The sequence below is a fragment of the Sceloporus undulatus genome, chromosome 2 (genome assembly GCF_019175285.1).
Source record: "Sceloporus undulatus isolate JIND9_A2432 ecotype Alabama chromosome 2, SceUnd_v1.1, whole genome shotgun sequence".
Classification (NCBI taxonomy): Eukaryota; Metazoa; Chordata; class Lepidosauria; order Squamata; family Phrynosomatidae; genus Sceloporus; species Sceloporus undulatus.
Window position 1 is genome coordinate 136671902 of NC_056523.1, and position 22252 is coordinate 136694153.

Consider the following 22252-nt stretch of genomic DNA (forward strand, 5'->3'; position numbering starts at 1 on the left):
CAACCTTTATTAGGCATCTCAATAGACAATATACAACAAACAATACAATACAAAATTAAACTAAAATAGTTACATAAATACTTTAAAAATTTAAAATTTTTATCGTCCTTAAAATCATCTAACACTAAACTCTAACCATTATCTAATATGTGCCAGATTACAGTATTGAAAATACAGGTTAACTCTCTAAAATTATGAAATCCAAAAAGCTGTACTCCAAAATCCAAAGTTGTCCAGGTGGTTGGTTGAAATAGTGGCCCGGTACAGACCATCCAAAAAGGGCAGTCTGCTGACGCCTAGTTTTGCTCCACGGGGAATCTGCAGCCTTCAGACTGCAGGACTTACCCGTGGAGCAAAAAGAACCTGCAAAAAGCGGGTTCTTCTTGCAGTGTGATTATGATGCCGCAGTGCACCAGTGGCGCACTTGCGAGGTCATAATGGTGCCACGATGTGCGGATACTAGGCGTCTTGCACGTAACAGTGTTGGCCCCCCTCTGTACAGGGCACCGCCATTGTTACGCCTTCGTCACGTTCTAGGGTTGAGGCATGTGTGGGCAGAGTGCCCTTGGCAACCCCTAGCACGTCACGAGGGCTCCCAATAGTCCCGTCTGTACTCGGCCAGTGACACCTTTCCTTTCTAATGGTTCAATGTACCCAAACTTTGTTTCATGCACAAAACAATTAAAAATACTGAGTACGTATATAATTACCTTCAGGTTATGTGTATAAGGTATATATGAAACATAAATAAATTCCATGTTTAGACTTGGGTCCCTTCTCCAAGGTATATGTATATTATGTATATGCAAATATTCCAAAATCTGAAAAACTCTGAAATCCAAAAATACTTCCGGTCCTGAGCATTTCAGATAAGGGAGATTCAACCTGTACCATTAAATAACTAACAAGTTAAGATGAGCTTTAACCAAAGCTCTGTCACAGCAGAATCTCAGCTGAGGGATGTGCAACTTATGGGCCTCCAAATGTTGTTGGAGCACAACTCCCTGCATCCATATCTAGTGTGGGGGATTATGACCATTGCAATCCAAAAGTGTTGGGAGGGCTACAGGTTGTGTGCTCTGAACTAAACAGAACAGTTTTAGAAGGTTAACAGTTAAAAGGTCTTCAGCTGGTGTCAGAAGGACATCAAACTGGGCACTATATGAGCATCTCTGGGTCATACATTTTAGATCTTGGGCACCAGGGCACCCTCTTCCCCATTAGACAATCTTCTCCAGTTTATGTTGAATGACAAACGCCATCATTCAAAGCATGAAAAGGTTGTGCTAGCTAGAAATGATATGGGGTTATAGTCCAAAATACCTGGAGGGTGCTGTGTGGAAGGAGGCTGGCTCCTAAGTCTAGTTCTAGTAGAGGGGTGGGAATTGTGTGATGATGTTAGACTGCAACTCCCAGCTTTCCTGCTCATTCGCGTTGCTGCTTGTTGGGAGTTGCAGTCCAACAAATGTCTGGAGGGCCATGAGATACAAGACTTGCAGCCTCTGACATTTCTTTGCAAAGTTCAAAGGCGCACAAGATAAGCACTGTGACCAGCCACAACAGTAGGCACGCTTATTCTGCTTATCTTGTATACATTTGAACTTTGCATAGAAATGTTACAGGCTGTACTGTTTAGCCTCACTGTTTATGATTTCCCTCCTCCATACACACATAGTAAGACTTTAAGGGTGCCACAATGAGACTCTTGTTTATATTAATAGACTGGCCAAGATGCTTTAAAAGTGTACTGCTGCTCTCTGGTGGCTGTTTGTTTCATGACTGAAGTGTTTGTCTTCACAGGCATTTTCCAAACAATCCGTGTAAATCAAGGTAATGATACTTTTGGCTGGAGGGTGAAAAAGGCTTTTGAGTGCGCTTTGCTGTTGCTTACGCTTATGACTCAGGGTTTTTCCATGCAAACAGTAGAGCAGGAGGTAAATGTTGTTCTGGCCTTCTGCTTGATGTATCCACCCAACATTGCACCCATTTTCCACTTCTGGCTTTCAGTCACTTCCTTTCAAAATGGAACTACATGAGAGGTTTTATTCTGTGATCTCACACACTTTGGCAGCAACTAATGGCAGTGAAGAATGGATTTGACTCCCAAAAGTTTGTGGGGAAGGGGGCATTGTGCCCCACCCCCCAAATGCCACAAGTTGTCTATTCCACTTTGTGAGAAGCATCATCTTATGCAGATAAGCAATTACACAAAACATGGGTGTTGTAAGCGAAGAACTAGAAAAGATTTAATTAGAGAAGATGGTACTGTTTGGTAAATGGGGAAGTAGTAGGAAAAGAAGAAGACCACATTTCAATCAATCAGTCAATCAAGGAAACCACGCCTCTATGTCTGCAGGACTTGAGCAGGTCTGTTAATTGCATGGTAGTCTTGAAAGTCTCTTTCCCATAGGATCACCACACATCAAAGCCATCTTTAAGGCAAATAATAACAAAGCCAGGAATGAGAAGACCCAAAGCCTATGAGGTCTCTTTTGTGAGAGCCATTGGCCCCATACAGACAGGCCAAAATAAAGCTACTTCAGGTCACTTTGAGGTATGTTGCTTAATGATGCATGCATCCCTAAGAGTCCAAAAGCTGCGCCAAAGCCACGCTCCAGTGCGGCTTCCGGACTCTTAGGATGCATACATCATTTAAACAGCATACCTCAAAGTGACCCAAAGCATCTTTATTTTGGCCTGTCTGTATGGGCTCATTGATGACCTTTATGTGAAAGTTGTTTTTCTAGATGTCCTTCAGGTCATCTTGGCAGTTGTTTTGTGAATCCAAGACCAGCACTACCATTAAGCAGAATAAGTTGACAAAATAATCATATAGTTGTAAAGGACTGCAAGGGCCATCTAATTCAACTGCCTGCTTATCTCAGTAAGCAAATACAGGGGATGGTGCCAATTCCCTGGCTGTTCCACTAGAGTCCCCAACAGGTCCCTATTGATAGAGCTATGTATGTTACATACCGTGTCCTAAGGCCACTAGCTTAGCCTTTGACCTTAGGTGCAGTGGAAAACACTGTCCTGTCATCAGTGTTGAAGTCATTCAGTGCTACATGTAGTACAGAGGCAAGTATCACTTTCTTCTTTGCTTTAGCCAGTAGAGTTTCTTGGACAGGCTCCATCTGATAGAGCTTCAGCAGTATAACAAGTTTTCCTAACATAACCAGTGTTAAGGGTTCCTTAACATACTGTAGTTCTTAAAATTGTCTTTCTGCATTACATAGTGTAGTACTGTACTGTGTTTCCCATTCTGTATATTCCTTTGGTTTCAGTAACCTTAGCAATTTCATAGGTCAAGAAATTTGTAGTCTAGACTCTGAAGGTGGTGCTTTCCTGTCTATAGACCTTCAGCTGGTCAGTGTTTTGTCACTGGTAAGTGCAAAGGGAAACCTGGTTGGAGCTGCCCAGGAGGAGAGCTGAATGTTGTTTCCTATAATTTTGGATGTAGCATTAAGGCCAGAATCAATGCACAGACAGCTCAAATAATTCAAACCACTGTCTCGGTGTCTCTCTGAAAATTCTTGTCATCAGCCCCAGAGCAGAGATATAGTGGGTGTTTTAGGCTTTGTATAAATGTTTCATGATTTGTTTCTGAACTTCTGTCAGTCACCTCACAAACCATGAGTTATGAAGGGCTACCCAACCAAAATACCAACCTTACAGCTTACAAATGAGTTTCAAACCATATTTGCATTAGCTTCATTTTGCTGTTGTATCTAATAATAATAATAATAATAATAATAATAATAATAATAATAATAATAATAATAATTTATATTCCGCTTAATCTCAGGGAATCCAGGTGGAATATCCAAGTATCTGTCTTCTGTATCTGAATTCTTTGGACGCTTTAAAAGACTGCTGCATCATGGAGACAGAATTAACAGATACCTAAAATAATGGGCAATATAAAATGAAGATGAAGAGTTCAGATTGTAAAGCTGTGAAGAAGATAAACTGTTCAGACAAATAGTTGTAAACCATACTTGTTCACTGGTCCTGTGTTTTAAGCTGAATCTCAGCTATGGAGAGCATAAAATGTGGTTGATCAGATGTGCTGTTATCACTGGAACCTAAGAGGCAACTGTAAGAATTTGTGATCTGAAGCTTGCTACAGCTGTATCACTATCTTCTCACCACCCATAAGAGTTTATTACTTGATCAAGTTACCTAAGTGTCTCCTCTTGCCAGCTTTGTTGAGATTTTAACCCTTCTTGTGCTCTTACAGTATTAACAGGTCACAAGGCTCTTAGACAGCCTAACCTAAATAACTCCAGTTGCAGAGTAGGTGACACCACTTAAAAGCTGTCTTGTAAACCCCAGATGACCCACTCTCTCAAGCTAATTCATCCAAGAGTCATTCCATCCCCTTTTTCCTGTGAGCATTTCCTTCGTGTGAAATCTAACGCTCTCTGGTGATTTTCCCTTGCACCTGAAAAGAATGAGATCACTGGTCAGGCTGAATAAGCTTGGATAATTGGAAAAGGCACATGGGGCTCATTGTATAAGATGGCTTTGGATAATTGAGGAGAGTTTCAGTTCTGAAATGAGCGTAGATTAGAAGTGCAGGAGAACAGGTTCAGGGATTTTTATACTGGACATCTCTGAGGTTAATTTTGATGGTGGCTTAAAAACAAATCTCCCACTTCTGCCACTGCCATGGTTTTGTGCCCTGTGTGTACGTTTGGGTGATTTAGAGGGCCCTTGCTTTACTTTAGAACAGTGGTCCCCAAACTGTGCCCTTTAAGAGATTTTGGACTTCAGCTGCCAAAAGCCTCAGACTGGCCAATAGTCTGGGATTCTGGAAGCTGAAGTCCAAAATCCCTTAAAGAGCACTGTTTGGGGACCACTGCTTTAGAACAACTAAACCTGTCTGTATCAGCCCATTTCTAGCTGGGATTCATTCACATCTAATGCACCGACAACTTGACTTGCATTCATCTTGTAATAGTTTCAGATGGCAATCCCACAGTACTCTTAGTTATGGCTGACTTTCTCACTTTCATGGTTACATAACGAAGTTTCAGAGCATGGCCATGTGTATCGAATTTTCATACTAGGACCAAAGAAAAAGAACCCGATTTGTGGCATCCTCAAATATAGATTGGATCTAAAATGGCCGTGCAATTAATTGAAGGGCTTCTTCTGTTGATGAAAGGAATTGAGATTCAGGAGTTTATCAAACGGGAGGAATTTCTCTTAAATTCGAATGAAAAGAAAGTGGGGTCAAAATGCATTCACTTAAAGTTGCTAGTTTTGCACAGTTACGTGAATACTCATTGCATTTGAACTGGCTCCCCATTGCCCGAAAATAGCATGTCATTGCCCGAATTTGCATGTGGCAGTCTATCACGCAATAATGTGAAACCACATGATTGCATTCGGACTGACTTCCCATGGCCCGAATTTGTGTGTAGTGGGTTATCACGCAATAACATTAAACCCCATGATTGCGTTCAGATTGCCATCGGATTATACTTCCAATTCCCCTTGTCTGATAAACTCCTCAGTGGAGAGAGCAGGAGGAAGTGACCTCTCCTGGATTCCCCTCCTCTCTGCAGCCCCATCAACACCTTCTTGTGCTGTTTCTAGAGGGGCACCCCAACTCTTCAGAGCAGGAAGTGGGGAGGGTATCAGCGAGAAGAAGGAATCAGGGAAGCTCACCTTCCCACTTCCTCCACTGTGAGATGTGTGTAGCCATACCCCAACCTATTGAGGATCTGGATCCAAGCTACTGGCTATTCTTTGTATACTGTTTATGGGGGGGGGGGGTCTGGATTCAAGATACTGGCTATTATTTGCATACAGTTGTGATGAGCTAACAGCCTTAAAAAACATAAAACTTCTGTACCCAAGCAATTCATGTATGACACCTAGAAAAGCTGGATTCTGCGACCCACATACATGTGGGCCATTGAGGAAAATCACATCTCTTGTTCCACAATCATTCTGCAAGATTTATCATGGGAAAGGAACAGTGAGCTATAGAAAATATTAAAAAGGTACATCCCAACCCCTAGAAATCCCATTCAGTGGCTTCTCTGGTTACTAAGGTTTCAGCAGGTATTATCCATATTTGAGCATATATTTGCCACAATGCTTATGGATTTTGGTTTTATTCATTTTTTAAAAAGGCTGAATAAACTCAGTCCTAAACCATATTCAGTTTTCCATGCAGAACTGCCAGGGATATACATTCCTGATAATGTTCTTTTGGTATTGTTTAAAAATCTCAGCTGATGAGGCAAGAGTTACATCCTGTCATGGCTAGAGTTGTTTCCTCAAAATGGAGACTTTATGTCAAATGACTTGATCTTACATGCTGTTGTGGAAATCCTGTGGCATGGCTGCTGGCCAAAGCCCTGTATCCAACACAGTTGTCAGGCATAATCACTGAGTTTTGGTTTTATTATTGAAAGCCACCTCAGAGGCCCAATCAAGCTGGGAAGTCATGATACAATGACTGTTGAAAGAGAGATAGAACCCCCAACCTGGCCATCTCATGAATTTCTGCTGTGATACTGCAGAATTAATGCAGTTTGACGCTGTTTTAGCCATCTTGGCTCCATCCTATGGAATCCTGGGATTTGTAGTCTGTTGTGGCACCAAAGCTCTCTGATAGAGAAGGCTAAATATCTCACAAAGCTACTATTCCCAGAATTCCATACAGTGGCACAGTGAAATGGTGTCCCTTATATAGAATAGCAAAATCAAGATTTCCTTTATGGAACTACAGTACATCTTTTTAGAATATTTTCAAAAAATGGATGGCTGAATCTGTGGATAAAGAATCCATGGATAGGGAGAGCTGACTGTATGTTATAGTATAAACCAGGGGTAGGCAACCTTTTTGAGCCAGGGCCCAGGTTGCTGTCCCTCAGACAACTGGGGGGCCGAAGCCAAAAAATAAATAATTAAATAATTTGTTTTTTAAAAAAATTAAATAAATAAATAAACCGGGACAAATGTAGGACAAAAATTTCAAATAGAGGACATTTTTAAATAAATAAGTGGAGGACACGCAAAAAAATTTGCTGATTTTTAAAAAAATGTTAATATAAACGCATGTTTCGGAGGCTTCTATAGACAATTGCCCCCCTTGCCTTGCCTGCTGCTTGCCCCCCCTTGCCCAGCTCCTCCTGGTAGGCCAAAGGCCCCACGCCCTCACGCGAGAGGCCAAAGGCTCCGGCAGCAATTGGCAGCAGGACTGGGTGGGGGCCAGTCCCAAGGCCTTGCCGGGCCGCATCCGGCCCATGGGCCGCAGGTTGCCTACCCCTGGTATAAACTTTCACAAACAGCAGCCCACTTTTGATGAAATGGACTATAACAACAGACACCTCCATTGTGATAAATGTGTGTGAGTCTTTAGGTAGCCACTCCTCCTTGGTTTTGGTGCATCACAGCAGAATGTCTTCCCCATGGAAATGAAGTGCATGTTCCTGATAGGAGATTCATGTTAATTCACCTGTTTAATTTGAAGAGTAGGCCCTTGGAACTCTACAAGACTGTAATGATAAGTTTCTTTCCTCCTCAGGTTTGACTGAGGCATCCTGTTCAAGATGGCCGACAGTGACAAGAATGGAGGCAGCCGCTCTAGCACCAGCAGCAGCCGTCTCCAGAGCAAGAAGCCCCCCAATCTCTCCATCACAATTCCACCACTGGAGACAGAGGACGAAAGTAGCCAAACAGTGGTATAGATGAGTACATTTCCGTGGTTATTTGCTGTGTGATAGTGATTACTGTTAAGTATCATAAGTTATGTATCTGCCTGAGTGTTAAGTCTGTCCTTTTTCCTGTGCTCTGTTATCTCTGGCATACAGTGACCTTTCACACTACACAATTACAGCAGTATGATTCCATTTTAGGTCCCATACAGACAGGCCAAAATAAAGCTGCTTCGGGTCACTTTGGAGGTATGCTGTTTAAACGATGCATGCCTCCTAAGAGGCTGGAAGCTGTGCCAAAGCCACGATCCAGTCCTAAGGACTGGAGTGCAGCTTTGGTGCAGCTTCTGAACTCTTAGGATGCATGCAACACTGAAACAGTATACTTCCAAAGTGACCCGAAGCAGCTTTATTTTGGATTGTCTGTATGGGGCCCTAGATATGTTGCATCTGTTGCTGGTTTTGCTCCACCCTATCTATGGTAAGGTAGAAGAATAGAGAGTCCCTTCCTGAATTCACCATAAGTGAAGAGCAGACTTCTTTTATAAACTCTTCCACCTCCATTGACCTTCACAGCATCCAGTCTAAGTTTATAATTGGACTTACCATCCACATATGTGCACCATTAGAAATGTACTCTTCTCCTGACAGCTTGCCAAGTCTGCCTAGCCAGGTACTGGAGAAAATTCTTCTGGTTTGTTGTCCCCTGACTGAAAAGCACAATCTCTCCTTGAGGGAGGATGTTTGATAACAAGAACAGAGCTTAATTTATGTCATGGTTCCATGTTTCTACTAGGTTCTGAAGAAAAATCCACCTTTACAAAAGAGTGTCAGCCTTCAAGAGTCCAGGATGAAAAGGCAAGATAGCAACTTTGAAAGACATCCTGGGTTGCACCGGCAAACCTCACTGTCTCAAAGTATTCGCAAGTAAGTCGGTATTCAGAGGTGCAGGCCTGTTTTAATTCCTTTTGAAGAGTTAAAAGGACTTGCCATTCAGTGTTTCCAAAATTTGGGGCTAAGATGATCTTGAATAAGAATTTATTTGTACCCATTCTTTTACAGAATTATTTGTACACACACTCTGTGCCCCTTTACAGTGGATGGACCCCAGTGTTTTTCATAATTACTATTTTGGCAACAGAATGCTTGAAGATCTATTTCTCTTCTCAGATTGACTGGCTCGGGAGCCTTATTCATTTATTTATTTGAATATTTATATGCCTCCCTAGATCAAGAAATCTCAGAGGGGTTAACAGTAGGGGATTGCTATTGTACCTTCATAAAGGGGCTGCTTCACATGAGAAAAATGGAAACAGTGGAGGCTGTTTGTCATTGTGGGTTGTGAATCTGCCCTGTGTTTAAGTCTGAACTTCAAAAGACAAATGCAGAGATTCTGAACCCAGTTTCAGGGTAGGGTTCAATAATGAGGATAGCTCCTTTAAAGTGCAGACTATAATGCTGAGCAGATTAACTGCTCCATAAACCTCAGAGCCACCAGTCTTCACTGAGTGGAAGCAGATCCATTTCAAGTGTATGCTATTCATAGAAATGAAAGAAGACCACATGTTGTTTTCGTCTCTCCACCTTGTTTCTGAAACATACATGCATTTTTGGATCTGAGGCCAAATGTAGCTCCCTGTAGAGTGTGTTGCTATGACATGGAGAGAGTGGAAAAGGCACATTGCTGAGGCAGCACATGCACACTATAAGCTTTTATAGGGGTCAGGAGTTTTACCCCTACATCAAGTCTGATTGGCTATTTCTTTTCTTTTATTTAATCGACCTTGCAAACTCCGTAGTGCTGGAAGAGACTGATGTTATTCCTATGCCAGTACTAAGGAATAGCTTTTTTAAAAAAAAAACTTTCTTACAGTAATCTTTGTTTTTAGCTATATTTTATTTTAATCTGTATTGTGAGCCACCCTCAGTCTCATGTTGAGATAAAAGTTGCTATTAGATAAATAGGAGTGAGAACATACATGCCCAGGGTGCCCACATTCTCGGAGGCAAGGCCAGAAAGATTTTTTAGAGAAAAGGCCCTGATAGACCAGATGCAGGCCTATAGCTCCCTGTGAGCAACACTCAGAGTCCCTTGCTGGGCAAGAGAGTTCATATAGGGCTTGTTTCATCTTCCCTTTCCTCACACTCAGAGGGGCAGCCCAGTGGTTTGGAGTTAGCAATGACTGGGATGGAAAACGGCAGCACTGGCAGCGCAAGAGCTTGCAGCATTGTAGCCTGCGATATGGAAAACTCAAAGCGGCCTACCGGGAAATGGAGTTGCCCAGCCAGGAAGTCCCATCGTTTCAAGGCACAGAGTCTCCAAAGCCCCAGAAAATGCCCAAGGTAGGCCACCTTGTGTTGTCATGTCACTTCCGATTTCTGTCTGGGCTTATTTGAGGCTGTTTTTCAGTTGCTTGAAAGGTTGTTGGGGTAGGAAGAAAAGAGACAAAGTAATTAATTTTAATGTTTTTAGGCAATTTTCAGGCAAGAAAATTGGCTTGGGAAAAAAAATCAAATTTTGGGAGGATCAGTATCCATGGAGCTGGTGGGAGGGACTCAAAATGTGATCAGAGACCATGAGTAGTCAGTGGGCACACTTCCCCCATCCTTGAATTAGAAGGATTGGGCCTCTCCACTCCAAAGACTAGAAAGTGTGCTAGATCTGATGGACCAACAGATGGACCATCAGCATTCTGTGTCTGTATTGGATCTATGTGTGACAGGTAGCTATAGGGCTGGTTAGCCTACCTAGTCTCTCTTATTCTGTTGCTGTGTGCTTAAAATGTCACACTTAAATTCAATGGAGGAAAAGCAGGATAGAAACAAAACTCACCATAGCCTTAATAATCTTTGGGGCTCAATGACTTTGGTCTTTCAGATCGTGGACCCTTTGGCCCGAGGCCGGCCCTTCCGGCACCCAGATGAAGTGGATCGTCCCCGCACACCTCATCCTGTCTTGCCCCCTCTGACTCCTGGTGTCATCTCCTTGACATCCTTTGGCAGTGTTCGATCCGGCTACACCCGCCTTCCTCGCAGGAAGAGGGAGTCAGTTGCCCATATGAGCTTCAAGGCAGCTGCAGCTATTATCAGAGTGAGTTTTTATTTTTATTTTTTTATTTTTTTTTTATTGTGACATTAAGATCTCCTCTCCTTTGTTTTGTTACGGCCATCCAGCTCTTTGCTGAGTGAAAGTTATTTTTTGTTTTATTGAGAATTAAAATTATGAAGATGTGGAGCCGACTACATTTTTTTTGTGAATGAGATAAAACCATGATAGTATCTGTGGACAGAAAAGAAATGAGGTTTCATATAACTGAAGCAAGCATTTGAAGTAAATGGTAAAACTGGTTCTTTTCACCACTGAAAATTAAGCTGTTGAAACATGTTTTTAAAGTCATTCCTAATTTTTCTGAGTTCTGAAAACCAGTGGTTTTAGTCATTCTCCTCTTAAGCAATATTTTTTAGATCATTAAGGTCTTTTAACATTGGAATATAGCAATTAAACATCTAGGACAAATCTGACTTTGGATACTGGTGTTTTTCCTTATTCTTATCATATTTACATTATTCTTGAAACATGGATCATCTTGAGAAACATTTCTTACAATAAAACTTGCACTATTTCCATTTGTTTTATAATTTAGAAAGCATAATGAATGCACAACTGAGTAGTGCCATCTCATGAGCTGCTAACCCAAATGGCAGGTATAGAGCCACCAGGTGGCTCCATTGCATGACACAGAGGACGTGTGGCAGGGTTCAGAGAGCTAAAAACAGTTAGCTTGGAAAGCAGTCAAAAATCTCCTAGTGTTTGTGCAAAAACACATGCCTGACATTCAGAACTAATATTAGTATAATTGGGTCGTTACCTCCCCCATGGCCCATGACTCCCTTTTAGCAGTGAAATGAAATTATTTTTCTTCTTCGTGGTCTCTGCAAATCATACAAATGGGTTGTACTGCGCCTGCGCAGTGCCTTAGGAAACTTCTAGAATCACTGGGCAAAGTACTCTTTGCAACATATAGAAACTTTTTGGCGGTAGCTCCGCCCATCCCTTATAAAGCCCCTGCTTTCCCGCTCTTTCCCCAGTTCCTTTTTTCCACCACGTTTGCTGCCTTAGGGAACTTCGCTCTTGAGATCTCACAATCAGAATCACTAAAATTGACCACGGACCGTTTTTTTACCACTCTTTGCTTGACCCTTTGATTGAAATTTCTCATCAACTTTGGACTGTACGACCTCGCGCTCACTACCCCTTTGGTTTGGCAATCCTCTTGGGACGTTATCAACCTCAGACCGACTGACCACGAACTGTAAGCTGACCATGCCATCGATTCCCTTTAAAAAGTGTTCCGTTTGTGGGGGAAAGATTCCCAGCCAAGACCCTCATTCGGCTCATCTCCTTTGCTTGGGTGAGGCGCACATCCCGGTGTCCTGCGCCTTGTGTAAATCCTTCACTCCCCAAGCTAAGAAGAACCGGGAGACTAGATTGAAGGCCGCTATCTACAGTAAGGTCTTCACTGCGGGCGCGATGTCCTCTGGGGTTGCTACATCTTCTGCCGCTTCGACTCTGTTGCCGACCCTGGCCGAGGCCCCGACTCAGCCCCTGTCTGCCGGCCCAACCCAGTCGACCACTGTAGAGCCCATGCCGATTCCCCAGGACGAGCCCGATGCCGGGGGACCCTTGGAAGAGACCTCTCGACCATCCAAAAAGAACAAGGAAAAGCGCAAAAAGGGCTTCAAGGAAAGCCGGATGGCTGACAAGGACTCGAGCCCCCAAAAGGGTTCTGCCTCGAGATCCTCTTTGCCTAAGGTCTCGGCCTCGACGAGCTCCGCCTCGAGATCTTCCACGGTGAAGGCCTCGACTTCAACGGGCTCTGCCAAGGTCCCGGCACCTTTGGCTACCAAGAGGTCCCACACGCTCTCTCCTGAGGATCACCAATCGAATGCCAAGCGCCACCGCTCTGACTGACGGGACTCTGACATTTCTAGGCATGGAGATGCCTCTCGGGACCGGTCAGACGTCGATCGCGGACCTACAGAACCCCGCTCCGCATCGAAAGCATCGAAAGGCTCGTCGGCCAAGGACACCGAGATTCCCGACAGCCGTTTTGAGCTCCGACGCTGCTCTCCGACCAAGGGCCAGTCGTTCCCGACATTTCGACACCTGCCTGATGATACCATCGATGTCCTCTCTGAACCGGCTTCCCCAGCCAGCTCTCGGGATGACTGTCGGTCCACCACCCCGATGCCCAAATCGTTGCTTCATTGAGTCCTCATGCATCATACTGCCTCTCCGTCCCCTCCTCGGGAGTTGGAACCTGACTACTTCTATGACAGTGAGACCAATAGATATTACATGGCGGTCCCCCGTGAATCTATCAAGTCTCACTTTGAACCTTCCACTCAAAAGACCAAGCCGCCGACATCCTCTAGGCCTCCCTGGACCACCGCGGCGCCTCCACACCGTGTCGAGGCCGTGCCAGATTTTGATGTCATGGACCTGGACACGGAAAACGAATCAGCACCTCGGACCCGATATCGCCCACAGGGCGACTCAGAGTCTTCGGTTGAGGGCGACTATCAACCTTCTAATCAGGACTTTGCTCAGCCTGGTGCAGTCTCACCCTCGGTCGACATCCGTACCTTCGCGGAGCATGTGATAAAAATGGGCAATGCTCTCGACATCCAGATCTCCCAGATGGAGGACGAGGCCTCAGACCCGATCGAAAGGCGGGTCCAGGGCAAACTCCCCACTCCACCTGCAATTCCTCTGTTGCCATCCTTGGAGAAGCTGGCCAGGTGTTCATGGGAAGCCCCTGCATCGACGTCGGCTAACAATAGGAAGATTGAGTCCCTCTACAGGATCGCGCCCACCAACCCTGCATGGCTTTTTGGGCACCCCAGGCAGAATTCTGCGATTGTGGAGGGCTCTCAACGTGCGTCCACCCCAAAGTCTTCCTTGATGCTGTCGGACAAAGAAGCCAAGAAAGTCGACGCCTTGGCTAAAAAGGCCTATTTCTCCTCAGCCTTGGGGATCAGAGTTGCCAACTACAATGCCTGTATGGGCGCATACGTTCAGTGGCTAATGGAGAAGATCTGTCCCCTGATACCGGACCTTCCTGATGAGTCCCAGGCCACTCTCTCGGAGGTCCGTGATGAGGCACATTCTATCGGGAGTTGGCTCATTACTTCGGCCAGGCACTCCACGGACTGCGCCGCAAGGTCCATGGCCGCTGCGATAGCTCTATGCAGGCACGCATGGCTAAGGTTGTCCGACCTGAACCAGAATGCCCGCACCACCATTGAGGACATGCCTTTCGATGAGGACGGCCTATTCCACCGCGAGACAGACGAGAAGCTCAATTTCAAATACCGGATGAGGACCGCGGTGAAGAAGCACGGTATGTCATCCTCTCCCCAAGCTTCTTCCTGCAAACGATTCACTGGCATCTGCCAATGGTACGGACAGGGCCAGAGGCCCTACCAACAGGACCGTCCTTTCCAGCGCCAGGACCAGCCCAGGCAGAGATACCCTTCGCAGTCCTCTTCCTCCTCAGGCCGCTGTTCTGCGTCTAAGTACAGGAAGAATTACCGGAGACAGGACTCTGACCCAACCAAGAAGAGAAACTGAAGGGGTGCAGCGTACTCCGTCACCTCCTCTTCCCTTAGTTTCCTGGACAGATTGAGGCCCTTTTCCACCATTTGGGCCTCGATATCTTCCGATTCTTGGGCCCTTACCATCGTCTGCAGGGGTTACGCCCTCGAATTCGAAGAGCTTCCACCAACTGGGGCTATCCTTTCCACTCCCCCCTCAGACACCCTCCTCGATGAAGTACACACCCTACTTGCCAAAGGCGCCATTTCGCTGGTCGATGCCGTCGACGTTCCCAGATGTTTCTTCTCTCATTATTTTACGGTCCCCAAGGCCGATGGGGGCATTAGGCCCATATTGGACTTGAGGGCGCTGAATACTTACCTGTCCTATCACCATTTCCATGTGGTAACACTTGCCTCTATTTTACCTTTGTTGCACCAGGGTCTGTGGTTTGCAACGATCGTTTTAAAGGACGCTTACTTCCATGTCAGCATCCAAGAGACCCACCGCAGGTTTCTGGCCTTTGCCGTCGGACCCGACGACTACAAGTTCAACGTCCTCCCGTTCGGCCTGTCCACAGCCCCACGAGTCTTCACCAAGTGCATGGTACCGGTCGTGTCGTTTCTGCACCGTCGGGGCATCAGAGTCTTCCCGTATTTGGACGACTGGCTGCTAGTGGCCCCTTCGAGGCACGAGCTGCGTCGACATACCGCCGAGACCCTGGAACTCCTAACGGCTTTGGTACTGGTAGTCAACTTCGAAAAGTTGCAGCTGCTTCCCACCAAGCAGATAAGATTCATCAGATCAATCCTTGATTCCGACAGTTGCATAGCCTTCCTGCCTCCCGACCGGTTTCGAGCACTCTGTCTGGCCCTCCGTCAGTGCATCATCCGAAGGTGAGTCACCACCAGAGAGGTCCAAGTTGCTTTGGGCCACATGGCATCGACAACATTCGTTACACCGTGGGCAAGACTGCGATCCCGGGTCCTCCAGTACTGGTTCCTGTCCGTCTTCGACCCCGAGAGAGACTCCCCATCCCGACGCCTCACCGTCCCAAGACCGGTCGCCTGCTCCCTCCGTTGGTGGCTCGACTCCCGGAACGCTTGCGCTGGCATCCCTTTTTCGCCGCCTCAACCGGAGGTGGTTCTAATCACAGACGCGTCAAAAGAAGGGTGGGGAGCACATGCCCTGAACCTGTGGGCCAAGGGCCTATGATCCCTCAACGAAAAGGCTCTACATATCAACACCCTGGAGTTATTGGCAGTAGAGAAGGCCCTAAGGGCGTTCGAATCCTCCCTCGCCGGCAAGGTTGTTCAACTCAGGACGGACAACACTACGGTGATGTATTATCTGAACAAACAAGGGGGCACCAGATCATGCACCCTCCTCGACATCACTCTCCGGGTGTGGGACTGGTGCATCGTTTGAGACATTCTGCTCCAAGCAGTACACCTGCCGGGAACCCTGAACGATCTGGCGGACCTCCTCAGCAGGTCTCCGTCGACATGTCACGAGTGGAGGCTCCACCCAGAGACTGTGCAGGACCTCTTTAGTCGGTGGGGAACCCCGCAGATAGACCTGTTCGTGACTGTCCACAACACCCATTGTCCCCAGTTCTGCTCCCGGACGCGAGGCGAGGACTCCCTCGGAGACACGTTCGGATTCCAGTGGTCGGGGGTGATGCTGTACGCCTTTCCCCTCTTCCCTCTCATCACCAGGACAGTGTCCAAAATGACATCAGATGCTGCCAATGCGATCCTGATCACCCCGTGGTGGCCGGGACAGCCTTGGTTCCCGGCCCTCCTCCACCTCTCCCGGGACAGTTTTCTGCCTCGAACGCAGGCCGGATCTTCTCACAGTCCAAGCAGGACAGATTCGACATCCCAACATCGACGCCCTGCCTCTGGTGGCGTGGAGAATCCATCCCTAGCATCACTACCGGCCTCGGTGCGCGATGTCATTCTAGCGGCTCAGAAACCAGCCACCCGAAAATCCTACACATTGAAGTGGAATAAGTTCCTCCGTTTTTTGTCAGACAGACGTCTTTCACCTGCACAGGTGACGACACCAGTGGTGCTGGACTTCCTGATGTCTCTGGTCATCTCGGGTCTGTGCCTCACATCTATCAAATGTTATTTGTCAGCCATCTGTTCCCTTTTCCAGTTTGAAGGGAAACTCTCCTTTTTCAAGGACCCCTTGGTTAAAAGTTTCCTGAGGGGCTGTAACAACCTCCACCCACAGGTGTCCTTACCGCCTCCAGCTTGGAGCCTTGAGGCGGTGTTGGGAGCCTTACAGTCTAGACCCTTTGAACCTTTAGCCACCACAGACATCAGGCTCCTGATGTGGAAGACGGTCTTTTTGGTGGCTATCACCTCTGCCCGCCGGGCGGATGAACTTTGTGCCCTGCGACGGGACCAGCCCTTCCTCAGGTTCCACTTGGACAAGGTAGTTCTCCGTACGGACATTACCTTCTTACCCAATGTTGTTTCGATGTTTCACATGTGCCAGGACATTGTTCTCCCTACCCTGGCTTCGAGCCCGACCACTGACGCTGAGAGAGCTCTCCACATACTGGACGTCCGTAGGGCCCTAGCTTTCTACCTAGATAGAACTATAGACTCGAGCCGCTCCGAGAGACTGTTCCAGTACTACTCAGGACCCGAAAGAGGACTACTGGTGTCGGCTCAAAGACTTTCTAAATGGGTGTCCAACACCATTTGCCTATGCTATGAACTCCTAGGTAAACCTCTGCCTGATAGGGTCCGCTCCTACACCACAAGGGCGGTAGCAGCATCTTCTGCATTTCTGTCAGGTGTACCCTTAGATGATATCTGTAGGGCTGCAGTTTGGTCACAGCCCTTGACCTTTATCAAGCATTATAGGTTGGATACCAGGGCCAAGAGAGATGCAGCCTTTGGCAGGGCTGTCCTGGTATCGGGGTTACACTAATGAGATTGGTCATATTGGCTTATTTGCTGTTGTATGTGTTTTCATGATTAATGCACTACAGTTTACTCTTTATTGATACACTTCATGGGCTCTCTGGGCTCTCTGTTATGTTGATGCCTTTATAGGGCCATTCATGGTTGTGTGTTTTAAAAAAAACACCATGCAAGCAAACAAACAAACGAGACTATGAGGCACTGTGATGTCTGTTCTATTTATTGGTGCTTAATAAACAACTTGAAGGTTGATACAAGTGTTATGACACTCCCTCCGCCGTCAACCTTAGCATGCTAGTCTCAACCCATTTGTATGATTCGCAGAGACCACGAAGAAGAAGGACAGGTTGCTTACCTGTAACGATATTTCTTCGAGTGGTCATCTGCAAATACATACAAATCCCACCCATCCTCCCCTTAGTGTCCTGCTCTATATTGGCTCATTTCTTGTCGCCTACACAGCGGAAAATTGCGGAACTGGGGAAAGAGCGAGAAAGCAGGGGCTTTATAAGGGATGGATGGAGCTACCGCCAAAAAGTTTCTATATGTTGCAAAGAGTACTTTGCCCAGTGATTCTAGAAGTTTCCGAAGGCACTGCGCAGGCGCAGTACAACCCATTTGTATGTATTCGCAGATGACCACTCGAAGAAATACCGTTACAGGTAAGCAACCTGTCCATTCTTGACCTGTTTTCAGCTGATTTTCTTCCACTGTGTTTTTTTGTTTGTTATTTTTTGTTTGTTTGTTTTTTGTGGGGATGTATTTTGAGGTCATGAGGGTTGTGGAGCAAAATCATTTTGGCAAAAATACCTCTTATTTCCTCTAGAAGGCATTCGAGTGCAAAAACATTTTTGGGTTTTGTTTTGTTTTGTTTTGTTTTTTGCAGGGTGTGTAGTCTTCCAAGGTCTCCTGGGAGGCTGATGTTACCCCCAGCCTCCCAACAGTTGCCCACACCTGCAGTATAAAAGCTGTCTCCCATAATTTGTGTCACTGAAGCTGGCAGCTGGAATTTCTTAGAGTTAAAATGCATGGCAACTGGAGGGTGAGGGCATTACTGTAGTAGTGTACTGCAGAATAATTTTTGTCAGTTCGATTTTCACCATTCACTCTTCTGAATTATTTTTGCCAAAGGGACGTTCAGTTCTGGAGCCCTCAGCACCAAAACGGAGGTTCAACAAACGGAGCTTTGTTTATCCCAGCTTCATGGATGATGATGTGGTGGACGGCATGGATACATTTGATTCCTCCTTCTTTAGTAAGGCAAGCATGGTTTCATGGTCTTCCAGCACTACTCCCTTGTTACATTCCCATAACTTTCCTCCCCTACTATCTGGACAGCTGTCAGTCCAGGCTCAGCCTCTAATGAAAGGAACTGTAGCAACTTCTTTACTAGGCCTCTGTAGGCTGTAAGAGGATTTTAGCTCTCCTGTTTTTTGGTTTTCCTACCACTCACTCCCTTTCAGTTTGGTGAACTATTAATTCATTACTTCCCTGCTGAGGGGGCTACACCTCCTTGGGGTTCACTTCACACTGTTGCCACACTGCCAAATTCCATCATGTGCCTGTAGGACAAATAACCCCACTGCTTCCCCAAAAATAAGTTGAGTGGGGAGCATAAACTTAGTTTATAAGGACATTTGTGTTCTGGGAAGTCCCCTGGAAGTGCTAATTACCTATGCACTCTCTCTATCTGCTTTTGTCTTAGAGGGAAATGGTTGCTTATCTCCCAATGCTGTGTGGCCAAGGGAGAAACAAATAATAATAATTAATTTTGTTTAAAAACCTGCATGTGCCTTTTTCACAAGCTGATTAGGCTTTTCCAGGAGCACTAATCACCTTGTAAACAATGTTTTTAAGGCAAATGCTGGTTGTGTTTGCTCCTGCTGTCAAATCTGAGCAGCAGTGGGGGAAGTGTGGCAATCCCCCACATCTCCCATGGAAATTGATCAGGTAGCACTGGGAAAGAAGGATTGGTGGTTTGTTTTGGTTTGTTTTTCATTTTTGCTGAAATTAAACTATGGTGAGTGGAAGCAGCAAGATCCACATGGCACAAAAGTCAGAAAAACAGATTTAGGCTCATATGTGCCTCCCTAGTGTAACAGGTAAAGGCATGTTGCTGCATCCAGTTTGCTCCAGTTCCTAATGGTGGCTTCCACCTGCCTAGGGCTTCTAACACTGCACAGAAAGGATAGGGGCTACTTTGTAGGAGCTTCCATTGTATAAATCTAGCACATGAAAACACCCTCATTGTGACCACAGGCAATGGCCATGGATTAGTCTGGCCTTGGCCCCAGTCTTTGTACCTGGACCTTTTCTTTCAGGATTTTAAAACACTTCCTTTGAAAAAATTATTGGGAGATTTGGTGTTGGTATTTCTTGCTCAGAAAACATCACACAGTGCCCACATCTTTTGTTTTTTGTACATTCCTTTTCTGTTGTGTAACATGAATTCATTTCCTTCTGTTCCACCACTTCCCATTTACTGCCACTGCCTCAAACATCCCATGTTAGACTCCATGTTTCATTAGATCTATGAAGGCTAAGGTTGCCATTTAAAAATAGCTAAAACAAACACAAAGCTAACTCTTTTGCTATATTGCCGACTGCTTTCCTCTCAGATGTGTCTATTCAGCTAAACACTGTTCAGTTACACACAATGCATTTACTAGAAAGTGCTTTTTAGCCCATAACCCCCTGTTTGTTGTCTTATCTCCAAGCACAATCATGGGGCATGACTACTGGATGTATAAACATGAAATGATGGCCACATTGTTTTGTAGCTACTGGTAGTTGGACAGGGCAGTCACATTAGCCTTTTAAGAAGACTGAGACTTGCCTTGTAAGTTAGGTCATGTCAAACGATATCTCTATTTTTTTTCTTACAGGTTGATACCCACGATGAGATGTGCTCCATGCCAGATGATGTATTTGAATCTCCACCTCTCTCTGCCACTTATTTCCGAGGACTTCCTCAGCCAGAGGATGGCAAGTCTCCTGAGGCTGAGCACCCATTGCAGTGAGTCTTGGGCTCCAGTTTAATATAGTGCCAAGATTTTCAAAGGGGTGTGCTTTTCCATGTCTACTCAGTCTTTCACTATAACTGCACCAGCATTACATGGAAACAAGGGCCAAACCTCCCACAACCCCCATCATTTGACATGTCATTACGTTCGCAGGAATCTGCCAAAGAAACCAGATTTTTGGTGGGGGTACTCAGATTTAGGGATGCTATTCCAGGGACCTGCTTTGTGATTTCAGTAACAGGTCAATAAGTGTGAGGTGTTTCCTCTGCCAGTGAATTTTAAAGACAGACAATGGATCCTTGAACAGATTAACCCTGAACTCTCCCTGGAAGCTAAGATAATAAAGCTGAGGCTGTGATACTTCAGCCATATCATGAGAAGGCATGACTCATTAGAAAAGACAATAATGCTAGGAAAGATAGAAGACAGCAGAAGGAGAAGAAGATCACATGCCAGATGGATAGACCTAACCAGGTAGGCCATGGTCCTGAGTCTGTAGGACCTGAGAGAGCAGTGGAGGACAGGGTGTCTTGGAGATGTTTCATCTTGAGATCAACTCAAGGGTAGCTAACAGCAACAACAAACCCACTTTTAGGCTATTTTTAGACACCTATGTTGCCTTTATGGATAATGTTGCTTTGGGGCTATTTTTAGATTCCTCTATTAATAATAATAATAATAATAATAATTTGTTTTATTTATATACCGCTATTCCAAAGATCATAGCGGTGAACAGCAAGTAAGCTAATTAGCAAGTAAGCTAATTTGCCCCCAACAGTCTGGGTACTCATTTTAGCAACCTCGGAAGGATGCAAGCCTGAGTCAAGCTTGGGCCCTTTTGCTGGTCTTGAACTCGCAACCTTGTGGTTTCGAGTGAATGGCTGCAGTATAGGCATTTAACCACTGCGCCACCAGGGCTCCTGCGCCACCTATTGTAATTTTCAGAAGTTTTGTATTTATGTCATCCTGAGAAGTACTTTAAGGGTCGAGCAGAAGTATCTGTTAAAAATATAAAAAGTCATTTTCCTGTTATACTATGGCAACTGCAGACTAGAGTGTAAAGGCTTTCTTGCTGCAGAGTAGGGTGCCATGTAGGACCATCATCTTATTCCGTATAAACTGTTGGATGAGTATGGATTTACCATGCTTTGAAAAAAGACTCAAGCATACTTTGAAGAAAGCACAAGAAAATGGTAGGACAGTACCTACAAGAAACAGATAATTGATTAACTATTAAGAAATTACAGCCTACCAAGAGTTTTGGAGTCTGTTTCCATTGTTTAGAGAAAGTAACCAGCAGAATGAATTGTGCAGCATTTGCATGTCAGAGATTCAAGGAGATATCAGCATTCAAACAGATACTTCTGTTTGTTTTGTTTACTCTCACAGAAATTAACAAATAAGCAGGTCCAAAGGGCCTGGAAGGGGAATAAAAATTGCTGAGGGGAGGTAAAACAGAAATTCATCTTTTGATTTATGAGCCTGTGACACTTGGCTTAATGTGTAGACTGTGGGTGAAGCTGATTTTTATTTTTATGATGTTGTGGGAGAAGAAGCCTCTGAATCATTAGTATTGAGGTATAATTCCCTGTATTACAATGGGCACCCAGGAGGAATTCTGATATTGAGCGCATGGGTCCAGCATGCTTTTCCACTTTGAATCAAAGGGATCTTTCCTCCTTCTTGCAGGCGTACAGGAGGAGCTGGTGGTGTCGCTGCTGCTGTTCCCAAGAGGGGCACACGGATCGCCTCTCGAGTGAAACACTTTGCCTTTGACCGCAAGAAGCGCTACTATGGACTGGGAGTGGTCGGCAAGTGGCTGAACAGGACGTATCGCCGAAGCATCAGCAGTGTGGTGCGCTCACAGCTGGAGCTCACAGACAACCATCGGTAGGAGTCAAAGCACTTGCTAGCTATGGGCCATTGTGTTGAGGCTGTTGGGTAAGATACAGCAGGCTGTCCCAGGGGATGTGAGTGTGGTTATGCTTCCTGCAACTTTCTTTGGAGCAGTGG

General features: G+C 45.5%; 1 protein-coding gene across 1 annotated transcript in view; it reads left to right on the forward strand.

Annotated features, from left to right (window-relative positions):
• RHBDF2 (rhomboid 5 homolog 2) overlaps positions 1–22252 on the forward strand; it is a 103864-nt gene that overhangs the window by 56111 nt on the left and 25501 nt on the right. Inside the window, exons 2-8 of the mRNA XM_042447551.1 lie at positions 7547–7703; positions 8473–8603; positions 9827–10019; positions 10555–10767; positions 18348–18476; positions 20102–20232; positions 21929–22129. Coding sequence (XP_042303485.1) covers positions 7572–7703; positions 8473–8603; positions 9827–10019; positions 10555–10767; positions 18348–18476; positions 20102–20232; positions 21929–22129 — 1130 coding nt within the window. The 5' untranslated portion in view covers positions 7547–7571. The remainder of the gene's footprint in view (positions 1–7546; positions 7704–8472; positions 8604–9826; positions 10020–10554; positions 10768–18347; positions 18477–20101; positions 20233–21928; positions 22130–22252) is intronic.